Source organism: Nelumbo nucifera, chromosome 1 (assembly GCF_055504915.1).
Source record: "Nelumbo nucifera cultivar China Antique chromosome 1, China Antique-T2T, whole genome shotgun sequence".
NCBI lineage: Eukaryota > Viridiplantae > Streptophyta > Magnoliopsida > Proteales > Nelumbonaceae > Nelumbo > Nelumbo nucifera.
In genome coordinates, this window is record NC_142649.1 from 65,421,136 (window position 1) to 65,443,416 (window position 22,281).

The 22,281-nt window shown below is 36.4% G+C and overlaps 1 protein-coding gene across 2 annotated transcripts in view; it reads left to right on the forward strand.

Annotated features, from left to right (window-relative positions):
• LOC104594211 (putative DUF21 domain-containing protein At3g13070, chloroplastic) overlaps nucleotides 1-22,281 on the forward strand; it is a 70,640-nt gene that overhangs the window by 37,969 nt on the left and 10,390 nt on the right. For both annotated transcript variants that reach the window (XM_010254407.3, XM_010254409.3), the window contains exons 7-12: nucleotides 2,822-2,961; nucleotides 3,049-3,127; nucleotides 3,284-3,344; nucleotides 5,757-5,848; nucleotides 11,031-11,096; nucleotides 11,330-11,446. In XM_010254407.3, coding sequence (XP_010252709.1) covers nucleotides 2,822-2,961; nucleotides 3,049-3,127; nucleotides 3,284-3,344; nucleotides 5,757-5,848; nucleotides 11,031-11,096; nucleotides 11,330-11,446 — 555 coding nt within the window. The remainder of the gene's footprint in view (nucleotides 1-2,821; nucleotides 2,962-3,048; nucleotides 3,128-3,283; nucleotides 3,345-5,756; nucleotides 5,849-11,030; nucleotides 11,097-11,329; nucleotides 11,447-22,281) is intronic.

Consider the following 22,281-nt stretch of genomic DNA (forward strand, 5'->3'; position numbering starts at 1 on the left):
TCGCCTTGACAACTATGGTTTACACTCAAACTTATAGCATTGGTTATCTAGAAACCTTTGCTCCAGTTGCTAAAATGAAATCTATTCGTGTGATCATGTCTCTTGCTGTTTATTACTCTTGGCCTTTATTATCAAATGGATGTAAAGTATGCGTTCCTTAATGCGGACTTGCAAGAAGAAGTTTATATGGACTCACTACCTGAAGTAAGCTTTCTAATAGTGAAGGAAAAATTTGCTGCTTGAAGAAGTCCTTGTATGGGTTCAAGCAGTCCCCTAGCTTTCTAACAATGTTGATTGTATATGTTGATGACATTGTTGTGACTAGCGATGACATCACATGTATCTCTCAATTAAAATCCTTCCTTGCTTCAGAATTTGAGATTAAGGATCTTGGTGTTCTCAAATACTTTCTTGGCATTGAAGTTGCAAGATCCAAGAAGGGAATCATTTTCTCACAAAGGAAGTATGTTCTCGACTTGCTCCATGAAGTTGGGAAGTTAGGGTGTAAGCCTGTAGAAACTCTAATTGATCCTAACCACAAGTTGAGTGCTACTAGAGGAGAAGTTCTTCTAGACGAAGGGATATATCGGAGATTAGTGGGTTATCTCCTGTATCTTTTTTTGACTAGACTTGACATATCTTATGTAGTTGCAGTGGTTAGCCAATATATGCATGAACCTAGAACATCTCATATGCAAGCAATCAATAGAATTTTAACTTATCTGAAAGGATGCCCTAGTAAAGGAATGTTGTATTCCAATCATGGCCATCTAAAGATTAAGTTTTACACAGATGTTGATTGGGCAGGGTCCATTGATGATAGAAGATCTACATCTGGTTATTGTGCCTTAGTTGGAGGCAATGCGGTTTCTTGGAGAAGTAAGAAACAATATGTTGTTGCTTATTCTAGTGCTGAGGCAGAGTACAGGGCAATGGCTCATAAAGTGTCTAAACTACTCTAGTTGAAGACCTTATTGCATCCAAGCAAATATTCCAATGAGATTATATTGTGACAACCAAGCAGCCATAAATATTGCTCACAATCCTTGTTTGTTGAAATACAGCAGTAGAAGAAGAAGAAGAAGAAGAAGAAGAGAAGAGAAGAGAAGAAGTTTGTGAATGGGCAGCAATGTGTTCTCAGTCGTCCCTAGAAGCTATTATATATATTCACAGTAAGATGTTACAGGAATAGACTAGAATGCCCCTGGTTAGTGATGGGACACCTAGGCATAATAAAAAAAAACAGGTTTAGGTCTAATAACTAAAGGCCCATAACTGAGTAAAGAACTTACACATAAAAGATAAATAAGCCCACCAACACTTAACGACTCGAACCAACAATCCTGTTCAACATGGTTGTACAAAGCATATTGAAGTGGATAGACACTTTATTAGTGAAAGAATTGTTAGCGGAGAGATTTGCCTTCCATTTGTAAGGTCGGAAGACAAACTAGCTGATTGCCTCACTAAGGGTGTTCACCATCCAAAGTTTGCCAAAAACCTTGTCAAATTAGGCATGATTGCCATGTATGCTCAGCTTGAGGGGGAGTGTTGAGAATGCTTGGACAAGTGTGTTTTAATCTTTTCATCATCTTTTGTATTTGGGCACCCAAGTATGGGCTTTCTTGTAATTTTTCTTCAAAGTATAAATAGCTTTTTTGAGGGTGTGAACAGTAACACACTCTCCTCTCTTTGATACATTCTTCTTCCTCTTCCTCTTCTTCTTCTTCTCTCTTCTCTTCTACAGACCCTAGAACAACAACTAAGGTAATATAACACTTAGCTACTTTGGGCCTTTTGGGGACTGGTATCTTCCTAAGGGTCAAACTGATGGCTGTTATACAAGGTCTAAAATTAGCATCTGAGAATAATTGGGGAAACTTAATTGTTAAGGCTATGTTTGGTTTGAAGGAAAAGGTAGGGAAAGGAAGGGAAATGTAGGGAAACCTTTAAAAACCTTGTATTGGTTTCCCTGCCTTTCCCTTCCTTTCCCTACTTTTTCCTTCAAACCAAACAGCCTAAGGGTGACTGTCAAGTTGTTATCTCTTGGCTGTATACAGAAAAGGTGGATCCATGGAATTGCAGGTTCACTGTTGGGGACTCTCAGTCTTTGGGAGAAGCCTGAAACTGTTCCTGAAGATGGATCACAAAGAGTGCTAATGAGTTGGCTGATGGTTTAGATAAGCCAAGGGTATCAATACATGGTTTAGTTTGGGGTTGCCTGGGAGCTAGAAATGTGATGTAAAGCTTGTCCATAGATTAAAAAGAGTGGAGAATTGTCAGTCTATGGATGTATAGGTCTTTGCTGGCCATCTATTGGACAGCATGGTTTTTCATGAGAATGAATGAATGCATTCTGTTTGACTATGAAAAAAATGCAGAGCACTAGGGCAATGTTAGGGTTTAAAGCTAGGATTTGAGGCTAGGAAGATGGGGATAGGTCTAATAAATAGATTGGGATTGGTAGGGAAGGTTATGGTTTCAAATGGAGGGTTCTAGAGAGAGAGAACATATGCTAAAAAATAAAAATCCTGCACATGCAAGATTTTTCCCTATCTGGTTCCTGCACCTCCTTCACACAAATGTACTGTACACAGTAAAGACATCTAACAACTAAATTGATCATAAACTTCAGCCCAACTGAATGCATTTTTGAAATGATGTTATTAATGTTGATGGAATTCATGATTTCCAAGTACGTGATTTCCTTCACTATGGAAAATGCTTTGTTTCTTGATGATTCTTCTTAGCCTTTGTTACTGCCTTACCCCAACCCTTTTTGTCTGTCTGTGGCTTGACATTGCTCTGGGTTGTCTTGCAGGATATGATTGAAAATGTTTTAGAGATTAAAGATACACATGTGAGGGAGGTAATGACTCCTCTGGTAGATGTAGTTGCAATTGATGCTAGTGCAACTCCTACTGATTTCCACAACTTGTGGGTTACTCATCAATATTCCAGGTATTTTGAACTTCCAATAATGTGCAATATTTGAAATGCTTACTGACTTACCTGGAAATGCTAAGTAATTTGTGGATCTATTTCTAGGGTGCCTGTTTTTGAGCAACGTGTTGACAACATTGTGGGTATTGTATATGCAATGGATCTACTTGATTATGTTCAAAAGGTCAGCTAGTTTCTTTTTCTTTTTTTTTTCTTATCCAGATTATTGACTTTCTAGATGTTTGAGTTTAAATAGCATTTTTTACATGTATTTATGTTTTTGTTATTTGGCTTAACAGTATTCTCATAATGGTTGAAATTATTCTGTTTGGTTTTGAAGGGTGAGCTACTGGAGACTTCCACTGTGAGGGATATCGCACACAAGGCATATTTTGTTCCTGGTAATCCTGAACCTTGACGTCACTTCATAGTTAGAAGTTGCTTTGTGTTATGTCATGCTCTTTATGTCTGTTTTGCTTTATGTGCTTTTTCCAAATTCTTTGGTAGCAAAGCCAGTTTCAGGCTTTCAGCTTGATACACAAAGCAGGGGCAGAGCCAGGGACATTTAACTTTTTGGCATATGGAGTTGGGGGCACAACCCTTGTTACAAGATGGAAAGAAACTAAGCATGCAACTGTTCAAAGATTAAGAAAAAAAGGATTAGAATCATAGTAATGTTTCAAGAGACTAGGCAGACAAGGCCCAATATCAATTATACATGGTTCATTATGAAACTTTAGTAATGTTCTATGCAGGTTTTTTGTTGCTAATAGCCTTGTTTTGGTTGATAGGTTATTAATGGATTTGCAAAGGTATATTAATAGCCCAATATTTCTGTGGTGACTCCATGTAATGTGAAGTTGGAGCCTCTGTTTCAAGGAAACAATTGTCACCGTTATCATAACTGCAGGGCAACTGTATTACAGAGTTTATGGGGCAGAATGAGATTCAAGTGAAACCCTCCAATTACTGACCCTTATCCATAACCTTGGCATTGATGGAAATGGTATGGAGATAGTGGTGCATTGGGTTTAGAATTTCACATTTGTTTCTGATTGCTACTGTGAAGGATTGCTATAACTGACTGCTAAGTCTATAATCCTCACCATCAATCATTTAATTACAGAGGCAAGAGCATTGGTAACATAAGCAGCTAATGTGATATGGTAGAAATTATCCACACCTACTGCTACACTGAAATATGCACTTAGTGTAGGGTCACTTTTTTTATATTATTTAAGAAAAACTAGGTGCTCCCTCAGGACATCCCAATAGTGATAGTTTTGTGGCTGGCTAGGTGTTTTAGTGGTTGGGGAACCATCTTACTAATCTTTTGCTATTTGTTTGTGCTGGTGCATTAGGAAGGACTAAAGAGGAGAACTTCCAAATATTTGAAGACAATCAATCCTATTATCAGTATTGAAGATAGAGAGAATGCTGGGTCATTGGATCTTGATAAAAGATGTACTCGAGTATTTTAGGAGCCGTTCGGTGTTGGATTGTGTAATTTTACTGATAAGTAACAGTGGAAGTTTTATTAATATAATATGAAAGGATGAAATATGTATAAAGGTTGCCTGCAGCCCTATCCTCGTCAGCTTTGAGATGGTTTGGTCATGTGCATATACAACACCTGTTAGAAATGGTGATCTGTTACAAGTTCAAGGGGCTAGAAGAGCTAGGCAGACTGAAAAGGGCTTGGCTGTAGTGAGGCAAGGGGAAGTAGGATCAAAGGATTGGTGTTGAAGGGGGGTTGGATCAAAGGTGATGGAATCTTTGAAAAGAATTTGAGCATTAAAGCCTATTTTTAAGACAAATAAAGAATTAACCCTTTACAGAATTTTGATGAGTTTGAAGATGGTAATGTTGGGAAAGATGGTTCAGATGATGAGGTGATTGTGGATAAGACACATGTAGTTGGGGGGAACAGTTTATTTGGAAAAGGTGGTGGAGGTAGAGGTGGAAGTTCATAAGGCTCTGGGGTTGCATGTTATTGGAGGGGAAGATTTTGCTAGGAAAATGTTCAAAAATTTGGAAGAAAGATTTCCAATACCTGTGACAGATAATGGAATCTCTAGTTTGGGTTCTGAAGGTGGGTCCAGTTGTAAAGGAGAGGAAGAGGTGGTTTCGGTTCCTTTTTTTTTTATTTTTTTGAGAAGAATCTGATTTTGGAGTTGGGAAGAATCAATAATGATCAAAGGGGTCGGAGAGAGGTGAAGAAGCCAAATGCTGTTAGATGTTTCAACAATAAGAAATCTCATAGAACAGCCTTATAGGTTGTTCCTTTTTTATGAAGTAGGAGGTTCCTTTAGAAATCAAGCCAAGCCTTTAGAAAGAAGTAAGAGGTTCCTTTTTTATGTTGGAGATTGAAGAGTTCGTTCTCTTTGGTTTTCTTGTTTTGAATGTTGGTCATTTCTTGTTTCAGTTTAGGGGGGTTAATGGTTGCCTGATATTTTTAATTTTGTGTAAGGGGGTTGGGGTTGGCTGTTGACAGTGAAGCTTTCTTTTTCTTTCTGTCAGGTTACTGCTGGTCACCTTCCTTTGTACTCTTTTTTTCTTTTTTTCTTTCATTATCAAAAAAAAAATATTTAAGCGCCCATAATTTAACAATGGATATGACACTGAGCAGAACAGAATGGCAAAACAGGATTCATGTAGCTGAATCCATTATCTGTATAGATGGTTAAGGTTTAGATGATGCTGATGCTGTATACTTCACCTTCATCTTTTACCTTATTTTTATGAATTTTACTTATGTGCACTTGGACACTTTCAGATTATTGTTTAACCCATTATTTTTAATGATATTTCAGATTCCATGTCTGTCTGGAATTTACTTAGAGAGTTTCGCATCAGAAAGGTTCACATGGCTGTTGTTCTTAATGAATATGGTGGAACTGTAGGAGTAAGTTCATGCCTTTTATGTTTCCTTTTAATGATCCCTACTCTTAAATGACCAAAAAAAAATATCCTTTTCCTCTGAATGATTCTTGAAGAATTAAAACTATTCATGCCACTGGTTATTTGGTTATAAAGTGTTTACTTAATCCATATTTATCCTTAATAATATCAATGTAGATGCATTGCCAAAGGATACTTAGTTCATGTGTGAAGCAAGTATTGACAAAGTTGTGTCAATCTGACACCTGATCTCAACTGATATCTTAGGCTACCACTTTTATACTTCCAGCCATAAGCATCTTTTCTATGACAAGTAGATGAATTGCCTCATTGGGAACTTTCAAACATAATATGGTTATGTTTTAAAAACCTTGGTTTAACTTTCTTCTTGCCATGAAGGGATTTTAAGCTCAGTCTAGACTGATGAACAATATCTAGCTGAAATTGGTTGGTGGATTTGCAATTTTATTTGCTTCAATCATTTTACTTACCCCAGTAGTCGAGTTGGCGACTTGGCATCTCCTCCAGTTTGGAGGTGCAGGATCAAACCTGTGCAACCGCAGGCTCTCCGTGGGCCTTACATGCATCCTGCTCTGCCTCATCCCCAACTCCCCTGTAATGTGTAGTGTGTAATAAAAAAATATTATTTTACTAGCCACGCATTTTTTTTATCAGCAAGGAAAGATTAATTTTATTAATAATTGAGAGGAAAACAGTTACAGGATTACACTAAAACAGATTGAAGCAACCAACGATTTGGAAAAGGCCCTTACAGACTGAAGAATAAAACTTGATTTTAGAGGACTGTAGATGTCAGGATTGATGGTATGTGAAGATTAGGAAGTTGAGGAAAGCTACAATTCTTCTAACCGAAGGAGGAATACAGTGGCTGAATAGCTTTGTGGATGGGGCGCTGTTCTCTGTTAGAAGAGTAGGGTGGAGAAATTAACTAAACTTGGCAGATAGATGATATAGACAGTGTTGCGGTGGAATAGGAAAGGTTGGTATGTAACTATAACAGATTTCTCTGAAGAAGATTGTTGGCAAATGGTTTGCCTGCCAGAAGGGAAGGGAAGCAGCGGCTAGATGAGGATCTTTGAAGAAATGCAAAAGTACCTCTGTTTCATTGCTTCAGAATTTCTGAGAGAGAAGATGATTGAAAAATTTATGGAAGTTGATCACCTTGCAGAAACGGAGAGCTCAGAGTCCAATATGGATGTAGCGATTGCCAGCGATGATCAACAGAAGAAACATGGGTCAATTCTCATTGCTAGCTCACATAATGTGCTAAAGTTGTCAATAGAGATGGAAAATGGTGACTGGGAGAAGAGGTACGCTGTTACAGTAGAGGAAGTGAGAGATTGGAAACCAGTTCTGAACTTAGTGGTGGAAGAATTGAAGATCAAAAACAGTGTCGCCTTTAGGGGTGACCATGAAAAACTGAAAAACCAAACGGAACTGACGAGACCAAAAATTCAGTTAACTGAACAAATCAGTCTGGTATTTTTGAAAAACCAAAGGTATCGGTTCAGTTTCAGTTAACCAATATAAAAAACCGGCAGTTAACCGAACCAACCGGTATACATATATTTATATATTTTTGTACATTATATATATTTTATATTATCCATATACTATAAATGAATATATGCATTATATATATAAATATATGTTTATAATATATAATATATTATTTATTATTTAAAATATAATATTATATATTGCTAGTTTTTTATTATATATTTATATTTATTTATAATATATGTTATAAAAATCAAAAAACTGAAAAACCTAAGAACCGAATGGGTGATTAACCAAACCAATCAACCGGTTAACTGATTGCCTTTGATATGGTTTTGGTTATCAGTTTTCCAAAAACTGGTACTACTGGTTCAGTTTGGAAAATAGGCCCATGGTTCGGTTAACTGAACAATGAGCACTCCTTGTCGCCTTGCTACCATTTAGTAATAATAAGGCTATTGTTGACATAGGAGATGAAGTAGTGGAAGTTTCATCAATAAGAACTGATGTAGGGTTGGGTTTGTTTGAAAGATGTAAGACGTCTCACAATGAGAAAGAGCTTACAGAAGTAAGGACTACTGTAAAGCTAGTAGGGTTGAAGTTCAACCATTGGAAAAGGGATTCAATTGATAGAATAGTATCTACATTAGGTGGATCTCTGGAAAATGGTTTAAAATGTCCCCAATTTCCCTAATATTCCCACGACATATTTCCATTTCCATGGGTAGCGGCACAAAATTTTACTGGAATTGACATTTCCCCAATGAACACTACCAAACTTACGTGGAGTACAAGAGATAGTATCCATGACATATTTCCATTTCACTTCCCTGGGTAGCAAAATGAAATTTTACTAGAATTGACATATTCCCTAGTGAAAACTACAAGTACTATGTGGAGTAAAAGAGAGAGTATTATAACACAAGTTGGTGACAATATTGTAGATATGTGAAGTAACAAGTTATTGTCCACCTAACTTACATGATTACAACTTTGAATCACTACCCGAAACCCTTCCAATCTCTTTTCTGAAATTGGTTTATTTTTCAAATTTCCCATCATATCAATTCACTCAAAGGGTTGCAACTTTAAATTCTCTTTGTTTTTATTGTTCTTAAAGTTTGTATTGTTTTTTTGGTAGAAATCAGCCTCAATAGTAACTGCATGGGTATTTTGGGCATTTTGATGTCCTTTTTTAGAAGATTCTATCAGAGGGGGTCTACTTGCAACTGTATCAGAAAGTTCAGGGGAGGTGATTGCAATAACTAAATTTCAGGGGAGGTTTCAGCAATTTACCCCAAAAAAAAGAGTCATTCCAACAATGTGTTACAACAAGACCTAGAAAAGTTACTGCCTAAGAGTCAGCCATCGCATTTGCAGTCCTTCTGATCCATGTGAAAGAAGCATTGAGTTCCCTTGCTAGGCTTTCAATCTATCTCAGGGAATGTCTATACATCCAAGGAGCATTACCCTGGATGTTAGACAAAGAGATCATCAGTTGAGTCCCCTTCAACCTCCAAATTTTTAAAATCTGCTCGTTTGGCAAGATTTAGGCCAAGTTTGGGAGTGCTTAAATATAAGTGCTTATTCAAAGAAGCACTTAGCTGGAACCACACCATTAAGCACTTATTGATGTTTGGGAAATAAGCCCAAAATAAATGCTTATTGGATAAGCCCAAATTTCCAGTTTTTTTTTTAAGTGCTTAAACAATATTCGAATTTTCTCTACCAAAACGGAAAAACTGTCCCAATTCCAGGCTGAACATCCTGCTCCCAAGCTGCCATACCAGGCTGAATCGGGTTCTGAAGGTACTGCATCTCTCAACAACGGCCTCCATCAAACATCTGTAACCCGAAGAGATTGATAATACTGTATGCTTGGTTGGCTGTGACTCTATCTATAGTACCTCCCTATATATAGAGGTTTGAGTGCATTGTAACAGCCGAACATCCTGCTCCCAAGCTGCTATTACCAGGCTGAATCGGGTTCTGAAGGTGCTGCATCTCTCAACAATGGCCTCCATCAAACACCTGTAACCCAACAAGATCGATGATAGTTGCAGGCTTGGTCGGCTGTGACTCTATCTCTAGTGTGCAGTTTTGTAAAGGCCAATATTCCGGGACAGGGTCTCATGAAATGCCTCCAGGCATGACCAATGAGAGGGCTTTGAAGCTCTGATACCCCTAATCTTCTGGAGTCAAAGTCAATGGAAAATAGCTCATTCTGCTTGAATTAATTTATATGCTGTTGTTCGTGTCAAGTAGATCAATGCATAATTCCTTATCTTGTTGCTTTCTCAGTTCCTTGTTATTTCATTTACTAGTCTTTCTCTCTTTTTATATTTTCCCCTTGTGAACCGGTTACTGACAGCCCTAATCACTGTTTTAAATGTTTCAATTGGGATGGATGCCGTCTCTATGATTTCTGTTTTGGAATTGCCTATTGCATCTCTGTGTTTTGGTGTGATATGTCCAAAAGAAAAGAGTAGCATGGTTATAACCATCGTGTGGCCGACATGAGGATTGCCTATTGCCTATTGCATCTCTCTGTTTTGGAATTGTCTATTGCATCTCTCTGTTTTGGAATTGTCTATTGCATCTCTGTGTTTTACTGTATGCTCAAGAAAGAGGGGAGGATAATGGTGGACGTTGAGGATTACCGGCGGGGAGACTCTTGATGTGATGAGTGACTGAGACGGAGAGGTAGAGGTGGAAGAATGCAGGGAGAAGAAGGGATAAGGATGCATAACTTGTTAAGTGTGGGTTAAAGTCGTCTTTTTGAAAGAAATAAGCGCTTATTGTTGGAAAAGACTACTAAACGCCCAATATGAAATAAGTGCTTATTTTTTAAAATAAGTACTTGAAAAAGCTGGATGCCAAATGCAAATAAGTGCTTATTTGAATAAGCACTTATTTTTAACATAAGCACTCCCAAATTAGTCCCTGAAGAAGTGCTAGTAGCTCAGCCTTTATTGAGTTGCCTCCTATAGGTCCTGAATACATTGCCAACACTTCACTTGTTGAGTCTCTAAAACACACCACAAATTCCTGCCACTCCTGGGTTTCCTATAGAACTCCCAACACTTCACTTGGGTTTCCCCATATTTTCTTTGTTTTTAGAGGAATATACTACTTCCTTCCATACCCGCAATATATCAGCTTCTGAGAAACTTTGGAACAGCTCAAGTGTTTTTACCTAACATGCAATTTTATTAGCCACACATCTATTTACCCAATATATCACCTGTTATTAGAATTCAAATAAAGATTACCTGTTGGGATTTGGGAATAAATAGAATCAATGTGTACTCTTAATAAGTATAAAAGGTAAACTATTTAATCCAAAGGTATCCAGAGAATTGGATTTATTGGTGCATTAGCTGTGGGTTCAAGGAAATGACTTTTGTGACCTGTATGAATAGCTCTCATATTTGCCCTTGATATCTGGATAATGGTCTAAAACCATCAACATAAATAGTGTTTCTGAGTCCACTTACTCAGATATATGGAACTTGCAGACATATCAATTGAAAACTTTTTTTTACTCAAGTGTTGGACCTAACATTCTTAATGCTTCCACCTGGGTTTATTTTAAGTCCTCTTCTGCTTATTATGCATGTCTCATTTCCCGAAACTCATGTTTTTATTTGTTATGGTTGAAGCAGATAGCGACTCTGGAAGATGTTGTTGAAGAAATTGTTGGTGAAATCTTTGATGAGAATGATTCCAAGGTAAATCTTATTGATTCCTTGTTTTTATGCTTCATTTTTTGAATGATTTTATTCTTCAATTTTCAAATAATATTTAGTTTCTCTTTCTCAATAACAACTTTTATGTCAATGTTAATGTTTTCTCAATAGTGGAAAGATGTTTCATTGCATAATGTTTTCTCCTGCATTATATTGATCTTGATTATCAATTATATGGTCTCTAATCATTTGTATTTACTTTTGCTACATAACAGGAAGAGATTCAGAAAAAAACAGGATATGTTGTAATGAGAGCAGAGGGAATATTTGATGTGGATGCAAATACTTCCATTGATCATCTTTCAGAAGATCTAAATGTCAAAATGCCAGAGGTTCACCTTTTTACCTTTTCCAATTTTGATAAGGAATAAAGCTTCTATTTTTATTCTTTAGCCTGTTAATTTTTCCTTTTCTTTTCCCCATGTTCCTCTTTCTTTTACTTTTCCTCTTCCTTTTTTTTTTTTTTTTTGAGAGAGAGGGTAAAGTATATTGAATTGTATTTATGAGGTAATGAGAGGGATGGGATCCCAATACAGTGAGTGATTGTACATCCTCTTTTTTTCATGCAAGAAAACATCGTTTATAAAAGGAAGTTTCATTTAGGGAATAAATAAATAATTAATTAAAATCCTAGATGATGAAGGATATTCTTGCCCATAACTTCACTTGACCTACATCAATATCTCAGTTCGCTCTTTCCATCACCAATCCAGTTTCTGTGTCCTTTAATTTTGATAGGAGTGTTACTGACAATCCAAGACCTTTCTGGGTGGGTGGATGGGAGGTGATGGGTAGTGTTTTCAGAGACCAGAATGGTCTAATATTCTGAGGTCCCATCTATGAAGGACTCTCACTGAGGGAAGAAGTATTAGCCCTACTACAAGGCCTTCAGTTGGTCTATTCCTAGGGCTGGAGGAACTTTATAGTTAAAGGTAACTACCAAGAGGTTTTGGACTGGATGCCTTCAGCAGGACATTGGCAATCCAGATTTTTACTTGAAGAGACTAGGATGGATCTCCAGATCTGCTAATGCCTATGTATGGGGGGGCTCCTGGCCCAGGGGCAGGTCACATCATTGAACCTGGCCTCTTTGATCTTGTGTTTGTGGTCAGCTTCATGCATTTCTATATGTTGATTTATTTTATACCCTACTATTAGGCATGTTCTATAGCATTGGTTCCTTTTCTTTCACTTCTCTGGCCTGATATTCATGCGTTCAAATTCTATACAGTAATTATCATTGGATAGTGGTTGTCAGCAAAATACTACTGATTCCTTGAAAGCAAGGTTTAAAATGTCGATGTTGATGGAAATGTCTCTTATGAAAATATAGGACATAGGTCGGAAATGTCGAGGGGAAATATTGTAAAAATTAGAGACATTGTGGAAATATTATGAAATATGTGGAAATATGCAAAAATATTTTGTAAAATGATAAAAGAAGCATTAATACATATTTCTAGACTATTATCTTATTCCCAACCATTATATAAAGCTAAGAAACTAAGATCAATAACAAATTAGTAAATGGCGATTTACTGATTTATTATGCATTTTGATGTTTTTACAAGGTTATCTGATAATTTCTTTTCTTATTTTTAATTCTGATTTATTATAAATTCTAATATATTTATTTCACACTAGTAAATGGAAATACATTTATTCTGATTTTTTAAATATTAAAGTTATAATACACTATGTTTTATTATAAATTTAATAAACTGATTCACCTTTTTGTAGTATTAAGATTATGATAAATTCTGATTTCTTATAAAACTTAATGAATTTATTATGATTTTTAATACTCAATTTATAATAAATTATGATTTAGTATAAAATTTATTAAATTTATTCTGATTTTTTATATTAAATGTAGAATATTGTTTATTATAAAATTTAATAAACATTTTCTGATTGTAATAAATATTTTAAAAAAGACTAACTAGTTAATATTTTATTACTTGAAAAATATTTTATGTTTTATATAATAAAGTAATTAATTTATTCTTTTTTTTATATTTTGTTAATTCTTTTTATAAATATTTTATTTGAAATATTAAATAGAAATTATTAATGGAATAATCTATATTAATAAACTGTATTATATTAATATAATATACTAATATATTATATTTTTGATGTACATTAGTCGACATCTTGTCAACATAATAGGAAAAACTGTATTTGTTTTGGTTATTTGGACCGATTTGGTCGACATTTCCGAAATATAGGAAATGTTGACCGACTTAATGTAATTTTTATATTACCATCCACTTTCTTGTCGGTGAGCCTCGACATCGACATATGTCGGGCGACATTAGTGACATTTGGTGACATTTGAAACCATGCTTGAAAGAAGATCTGTGTTTGTAATTTTCATTCCAATATAGCATTATGCATTTTGCAGCCATGGAAAGATTAAGCTTTCTCATTACTTATTTGGTAGTTCTCCTTATTCAAAATGAGTTGATCTCTGGGGACCATTTGGATATACAGAACTAGAGATATTATTATTGATCAATCATCTCTAATACATGATTTTAGGCAGTGTAGTGTGTGTTTTTTTTGGTAAGTAAATAGAATTTTATTAATCAAAAGAAATGGACATTACAAGCACCCCTTGGAGAGGCACGAGGTGCTACCTCTCCCATAATAAAAAATAGAAGTTAGAAATTACGACTTAGCCCAAAACAAATGACCCCTAATTCAACCCCTTGCTTAGCTTAGGTGTCTGCCATCACATTAGCTGATCTCCTCATCTATTGCATCCTCAAATTCATATTCTTGTGTTAGAGTTGGCCGAGTAGGGGTAACTTAGTCTTTTTCATTTTACTTTAAGTGGTGACTTGGCAATACTGTTTTATTTTAAATTTCTTGTCCCATACTTAAGTAGGGGCATATTTGACTTTGTACCCTTAATGAATATAATAAAAGGTTATGGTCGACTAGGAGGGTGTAGACTCTCTTGTTCAACAGATTTCTCCTTTCTCCTCCTTTGAGTAGAACTTGTCTGAACCATCAAAGCATGGTATCAGAGCGATAAATACGAAAAAAGAAGGCTGTGATCTCAATGTTTCTGGACCTGCGATCTCTCTTTGTATTTTCTCCTTTATTTCTGGGCTACGATCTGGGTTACACCAAGTAGAAGGCTGTGGCAACCTTTTTGGTGATTTCAGGATTGCCGCAATCTCTATTACAGGTGTTAGGAAGGTGTGGCAGCCCGTTGGTGATTCTCAGATTGCTGTCACCATGAGTGACAGCCCTAGTGTTTGTGTGGTCGCGTGTATGGTGGTTCAGACCCTCTACTGAGCAGTTTCAAGAGGGTTTTCTTCCTTGTTGCAGTTATGGTGGTTGGCTATCAATAGTGGTGTGAGGATTTTTTTTTTTTTTTGAAGGAGATGGCCGAATGGGTCTAAATGTCTGAATGGTGCTATTTTTTTTTTTTTTATGGTGGCTGATTGAAAGAGTGCAGTGAGGTGATGTGTAGACTGCAGTAGTGTTGACTTACAGCAGAAATATTTCTCTTTGGTAGGTGATAATTCAGAAGTAGGAAGTGCAATTGATAGTTACCTGTATTGAGAACACCATGGTAGCAACCAGAGATGGTGATAGTTATTAGAAATCTAGTGTGGTGATCCCCTCTGACTACTTAGGTGTGCAGATGACATCAATTAAACTTAATGGTGAAAATTATGTGCCATGAGCCAAGTCAATGGAAGTTTTTCTCAAGGCCAAGAGGAAGGTGAAACATGTGAAGGAGGATAAACCATCAACTGAATCTCCAGGGTTTGATGATTGAGAACAAGAGGATTCCCAAATCATGACATGGTTATGGAACAATATGGGACCCAAGATAAGTGCAAACTTTATGTTCTTAGATACAGCCAAGGAAATATGGGAACATGTAAAGAAACTTTATTCTAGACAGGACAATACTACGAGAGTATATCAGCTCTATTAGGAGTACTTTAATTTACAACAATGAAGTCAAACCCTTGAAGAGTATTATGCCAGTATGAGGAATGAACTTAATGTCTATCACCCCCTCACTTCAGATGTCAAAATTCAGCAACAACAATGGGAGAAACTTGATCTAACCAAGTTTTTAGTAGGGCTGAAATCAAAATATGAACCAGTTGAGTACAAATATTGGGAAGCTTTGCTCTTCCTACACTTGAGGAAGTATTTGCTCGGCTCCGTAGGATTTCCCTAGGACCCATAGAGAGTACCACAACTTCTGACAGATCAATGTTTGTTGTAGCGAGAGGAGGTGGATGTGGAAATAGAGGGGGAGGACATGCATTTCGAGGAGGCCATGGTAATCCCATGTTTGATCGTGGTAGTGGAAGTGGTGGAGGTTGTGACTCTGGGGGCAGGCCGTGGTAGAGGAAGAGGGCACACTACTAAGAATTGTACATTGTGGCAAGGAAGGACATTCAATTAATTTTTGTTATGATCTACATGGCCCACCTTCCACATGGGCTAACCATGCAGCTGTTGGTAGTGGTTAACTGGTGATGTGAGTTATAATCAACAGACGGATCAAACACACTCTACATCTACATCTGCTTCCGGGAAGGAGATGATAGTGTACCACGAGATTCGTATGAGAGGTTCCTTCAGGCCACTTCACAACAGAACACTGCTACCCTTGCTCATTCAAGTGTGGTTTGTCTGACATCCAAACCTTCTCATTGGATCATTGATTCTGGAGCCTTTGATCACATGATCGGGACTCCAGGTGTGTTCTCTTCCCTCTCTGAAACTTCCACGTCCCAAACTGTTACCCTAGCCAATGGTTTTTCTCCCATTTGTGGTGTTGGTAATGTTGATACTACATCTCTTTCTTTATCCTCTGTTCTATATGTGCCCAAATTTCCATTCAACCTTATGTCTATTAGTAAATTAATTAAGGCCCTTCATTGTTCTATCACTTTTTATCCTTCATCTTCTGTTTCTCAAGATCTCAAGACGGGGAAGAAAATTGGTGGAGGGCATGAAGCTAGTGGATTGTATTATCTTGATGGTGGTGGATCTTCAGTTGCACTTCAGACTTCCCTGACTCCTCTCCAGTGGTACTGTTGGCTGGGACATCCATCTCTCAAAGCTCTCAAGCTACTTGTTCTTTCTTTGAGTCATTTGTCTTCTTTGTAGTGTGAGTCATGTCAATATGGAAAACACCATTGGGTTTCCTTTAGTCCTAGAGTCGATAGTCATATGTTGTGTCCTTTTGCTTTAGTCCATTCAGATGTTTGGGGTCCAATCATAATTGAGTCCTATAATGGTTACAAGTATTCTGTCATTTTCATTGATGATTGTTTAAGGATGACATAGATTTATTTAATGAAAGAAAGAAGTGAGTTGTTTTCTATTTTTCAAAAATTCCATGCTGAAATACGTATGCAATTTGGTGTTCCAATAAAAATTCTTCATTCAGGTAACAACAGTGAATACTTTCATACTTCCTTTCAACAATATTTGGAACAACATGGCATCATTCATCAGACTTCGTGTGCATCCACCCCTCAACAAAATGGGTTGGCTGAATGAAAGAACTGTCATCTTCTTGAGACTACTCGGTCTATCCTTCATCATATGAATGTTCCTAAGCGTTTTTGGAGTGATGTAGTGCTCACAGCTTGTTTCCTCATTAATCGGATGCCCTCATCCATCCTTCATGGTCCGTCTCCCTTTTCAATTTTGTTCCCCACTTTCTCTTCATTTCCATTAACTCCCCGGGTCTTTGGGTGTGTGTGCTTTGTTCACAATCTGGGCACTAGTTTAGACAAGTTGGACACACATTCTATTAAGTGTATCTTTCTTGGCTATTCTCGGACCCAGAAAAGGTATAAGTGTTACAATCCTATCACTCGGAAGCCATTTGTCTATCTTGATGTCACATTTTTTTTGAGTCTATGCCGTTCTTCTCAGGTCGTGTTATGCTTGAGCCTTCACCTCCTCCAGTGCAAATTCCTATTGAACGACCACCGGTCCGGCATGTGTATACTCATCGACAGACACTGGCACCTCCTCCAGCTTCTACCTCATTTGTAGATCCTATAGTTGCTCCTATCCCAGAGTTGCCTACCTCTTCTGACCTAGATCTTCCCATTGCATTGCGGAAAGGTAAACGTAATTGTACCATACAACCCATATCCAATTATGTTTTTGTTTCTCATCTTTCCACTTCACATCGCCAGTTTATTTCTTTGTTGTCCTCTATATCTATTCCCAAGGATGTCCAGCAAGCTCTTATTTCAACGAGGTGGCATCAAGCAATGGAGGAGGAACTCTGTTCTTCAACACAACCACACGTGGGAGCTCACTACTCTTCCTCCAGGTAAACATGTTTTAGGTTGTAAATGGGTGTATACTGCTAAATATTTACTAAATGGTAGTGTGGAACAGTTGAAAGCCCGATTGGTTGCCAAGGGTTACTCTCAATTGTATGGGGTTGATTATACGGAGACCTTCTCTCCTATTGCTAAGATTGGTTTAGTTTGTGTCTTGATTTCCTTTGTAGTTATGTATGATTGGCCTTTATTTCAACTCGACATTAAAAATTCCTTCATCCACGGTGATCTTTTGGAGGAGGTCTACATGGAGCAACCACCAAGGTTTGTTGCTCAGGGGGAGGATGGTAAAGTGTGTAGACTCAAAAAGGCAATTTATGGGCTGATACAGTCTCCTTGTGCTGGCTTTGAGAAGTTCAATGAAGTGGTGAAAGATTTCGAAATGAAACAATGCCAGGTCGATCACTCAGTGTTCAACTATGATTCTAAAGCCGAAAATATTTTATTAGTGGTTTATGTGGATGATATAGTCATAAATGATAGTGACAAACTAGGGATTGAAAGGATAAAGGCCTTCCTGCAAGACCATTACCAAACAAAAGATCTTGGGAAGTTGAAGTACTTCTTGGGTATAGAAGTTGCCAAGTTGAAACAAGGTTTAAATTTGTGCCAAAAAAAATTTCTTGATCTGTTGGAAGAAATAGGGTTGTTAGGTGTTGAACCAGCTGAAACACCCATGAAACCAAATGCTAAGTTGAGCAGTGATGCAGGTGAAATGGTTGATGGTCCTGAAAGATATAGACGACTAGTGGGGAAGCTGAACTACCTAACCATTACTAGACCAAACATCTCCTCTGTCATTAGTGTGGTGAGTCAATTTATGCAAAATCCCCGAATACCTCATTGGGGTGCAGTTCTTAGAATTTTACGGTACTTGAAGGGAGCTCCAGGTCACGGGTCGTTGTATAAGCCAGGAGGAAGTCTTGAGATAGTCGGGTATACATACGCAAATTGGGTAGGCTCAGTGTCTGACAGGAAATCCACTATAGGGTATTGCATGTTTCTTGGAGGAAATCTGGTGACATGGAAAAGTAAGTAGCAAACTGTTGTGGTGAGGAGTAGTGCTGAAGTTGAACACAGGGCCATGGCATATTACCACATGTGAACTAGTATGGTTGAAAAATCTCCTGCAAGAAGTTGGATTCTCAATAAGAAAACCTATGAGATTGTACTGTGATAACCAAGCTGCAATCCACATCTCACATAATCCAATTTTTCATGAGAGGACAAAACATATAGAGGTTGATTGCCATTTTGTAAGGGAGAAAGTCCTTATTGCAGAGATAAGCACTTAGCACGTTAGTTCGGGTGATCAATGGGTAGACTTGTTCACAAAAGGTTTGAGTTCGGGGAGAGTGAACTATATATGTAACAAGCTGGGATTATATGACATATATTCTCTAGCTTGAGAGGAAGTGTTAGAGTTGGCCGTGTAGGGGTAACTTAGTCTTTTTCATTTTACTTTAAGTGTTGACTTGGAAATACTGTTTTATTTTAAATTTCTTGTCCCATACTTATGTAGGGTTTAGACTCTCTTGTTCAACAGGTTTCTCCTTTCTCCTCTCTACCTCTGAACATAACTTGTCTAAGCCATCAAAACATCTTGGTTAGCCACTTAAAAGTAGAGCCCAATACTATTCTCTAGGTCACACACAAGTACCAAAAATTTCTCTCAAACTACCTAAACAATTGAGATTTATAGCATTTATTTGAAAATAACTAGATACTTCAAAATTATTACTCACAAAATGTCCTTAAGATGGCCTCAACTCTCTCAACACCAGTACCTTATAATGTTTCCATATTCCTCTTCTTGCCCATTATTCATGGAAAAGTTTCAACAAAAGGGTTTTGCCACTAGTTCAAGGTCCTTTTTTATGGACAAGTTGTATATTTAAAAATTAACACTATTGCTGTCTATAATTGACTTGCTAAACTGTAATAATACAGTGCTGGGTTTGGGACAGCTATGAACCGTGGTATTGAACATTTGGACAATCTGATGGTTTATTGGATTCCAAGTGGTAGAAATAGGTGGGGTCATATAAGAAAGCTCTCTACATATGTATGTATTGGTATCTACATTTTTCATCCTCTCATATGTTGAGCCTCTGTGCTTAGCATGCTTATAGGCTACTAGATTACATGGGGCCCTTTAAAATGATTTTTCTGGAAGTTATGTCATCAAGTTGTTATCAGGTGCATCACAATCTCCACTAGGGCATATTCGATAGAACTCTAACTGTGAACAAGGTTTGAAATGTCAATGTCGATGGAAATGTCGCTTACCAAAATATAGGACATGTCGGAAATGTCGAGGGGAAATATTGTAAAAATTAGAGACATTGTGGAAATATTATGAAATATTTGGAAATATGCAAAGATATTTTGTAAAATGATAAAAGAAGCATTAATACATATTTCTAGACTATTATCTTATTCCCAACCATTATATAAAGCTAAGAAACTAAGATCAATAACAAATTAGTAAATGACGATTTACTGATTTATTATGCATTTTGATGTTTTTACAAGGTTATCTGATATTTTCTTTTCTTATTTTTAGTTCTGAATTATTATAAATTCTAATATATTTATTTCACACTAGTAAATAGAAATACATTTATTCTGATTTTTTAAATATTAAAGTTATAATACATTATGTTTTATTATTAATTTATTAAACTGATTCTCCTTTTTGTAGTATTAAGATTATGATAAATTCTGATTTCTTATAAAACTTAATGAATTTATTATGATTTTTAATACTAAATTTTTAATAAATTATGATTTAGTATAAAATTTATTCTATTTTTTATATTAAATGTAGAATATGGTTTATTATAAAATTTAATAAACATTTTCTGATTTTAATAAATATTTTAAAAAATACTAACTAGTTAATAATTTATTGCTTGAAAAATATTTTATGTTTTATATTATAAAGTAATTAATTTATTCATTTGTTTTTATATTTTGTTAATTCTTTTTATAATATTTTATTTGAAATATTAATGGAATAATCTATATTAATATACTGTATTATATTAATATAATATACTAATATATTATATTTTTAATGTACATTAGTCGACATCTTGCCGACATAATAGGAAAAACTGTATTTTGTTTTGGTTATTTGGACCGATTTGGTCGACATTTCCGAAATATAGGAAATGCCGACTGACATAGTGTAATTTTTATATTACCATCCAGTTTCATGTCGGTGAGCCTCGACATCGACATATGTCGGGCGACATTAGCGACATTTGGCGACATTTGAAACCATGTCTGAATTTTAGACAGTTTTGGGGGTTTCTTCATATTGCCTCGTAATTGTACAATAAGAACCAGCAGAGGCATAGGGATAAACAGACAAAATAATTGTAATCCTTATTAACTGTCGATCTTGGACAGCCCGGTTGGTTGGCATATTTCTTCATCTTACAACAGTTTCGAATCACTTCTTGCCTTATAGAGTGGCTATGGGTTTTTTACATCTTGAGGCACCATCTTTATGCTTATGTGGTGACAAGAATTTGATGTTTCCTTAACTTTCCAAAATTCTGGACTTGATTTTCTGTTTTGGGTATGATATGTGAGCAGTGTAAAGCATAAGATACATAATTTTAGTTTCAAACAAAGAAGAAAATAGGAGCTTGACAGACAGCCTTTCTAAGCAGGAGGTTTGACTTTGTGTTGCTGATAAGAAAAAAAAAACTAAGAAGAAATATGAGGGGTACAGAAGTAGAGAAAAGAGATCGATAATGGAGCATATATTGAAAAGAGAACAGAACAAGAAATGTTAGTGTAGAGATAGTTAGTAGTGTGTGAGGTTCCAACCCCACACCTATTATAGTTTTAGTAGTGTGTGTGTGTGGTTCCAACCACACTTATTTATTATGCTTTTTATTCCCTTTTATGGTTGGGCCGGCTGGGCCTTGTTTATGTTTATCCTTTTTTTTTTTCTTGTTGGAGTTTAAGTAGGGGTATTAGAATAACTCCTACTATTGTTAGGAGATTAATGATTATAAATATCAATTAAATGGGGCGGCAGAAACACAACAAAAACCCTTCTCTCTTTTCTGAGAAATCTCTCTACGAGTTCTCTTTTCTCCTCTTCTTTTAGTTTTATTTTCTGTTCAAAACCTAAAATTGGTTGCAGTCTTGTACGACCACTTGGTATCGGAGCAAGGATTAAGGCTTCTCATGTGAGTCTGATCCAGCCAACCACATGAGAGTTGCCTAGGGCTGGAAGATTTAGAGGATCCTTTTTTCGGCCGATTCTTGGAGGTTATCAGAAACTGTAGCAGCTGTCCAAAGAGTGGATTGTGTTCTTGATAATCAGGAAGAATCAGAGAAAGATAAAGAGTCCAAGATCAGTTTCTTTATCAAGACTGAAGGTGGCGATCAGAATTTCTAGAGTTATTTTTTGGATCAAGATCAGTGTTTTCAGATTTTTCTGGGTAAGTTTTCATCCTTTCTTGAGTTCGGCAGCAAGGCTAGTTTAATCTGAGAGGTGCGGCTATAAAAAAATCTCTTTTTTATCCTTTTTAGGGTTTTAAGAGAAAACCTTAAAAGAATCCAAGACTGTTATTGTTTCAGATAGGTGGTTAGACTTGCTTCTCTCAATTTAAGTTTGACTTTGCTCTTTGGATGACCCAGTAGAGCAGTTCTTTGTTTCAAGAACTACTTTCGAATCTGATTTCTGCCTACTAATTACTTGTTTCAAGAACTGTTCTTTGTTTCAAGAGCAGTTATTAGTTCCAGACCCAGTAGGCCTACTGTTATAGTGATTAGAAGGTGCTTTTTAA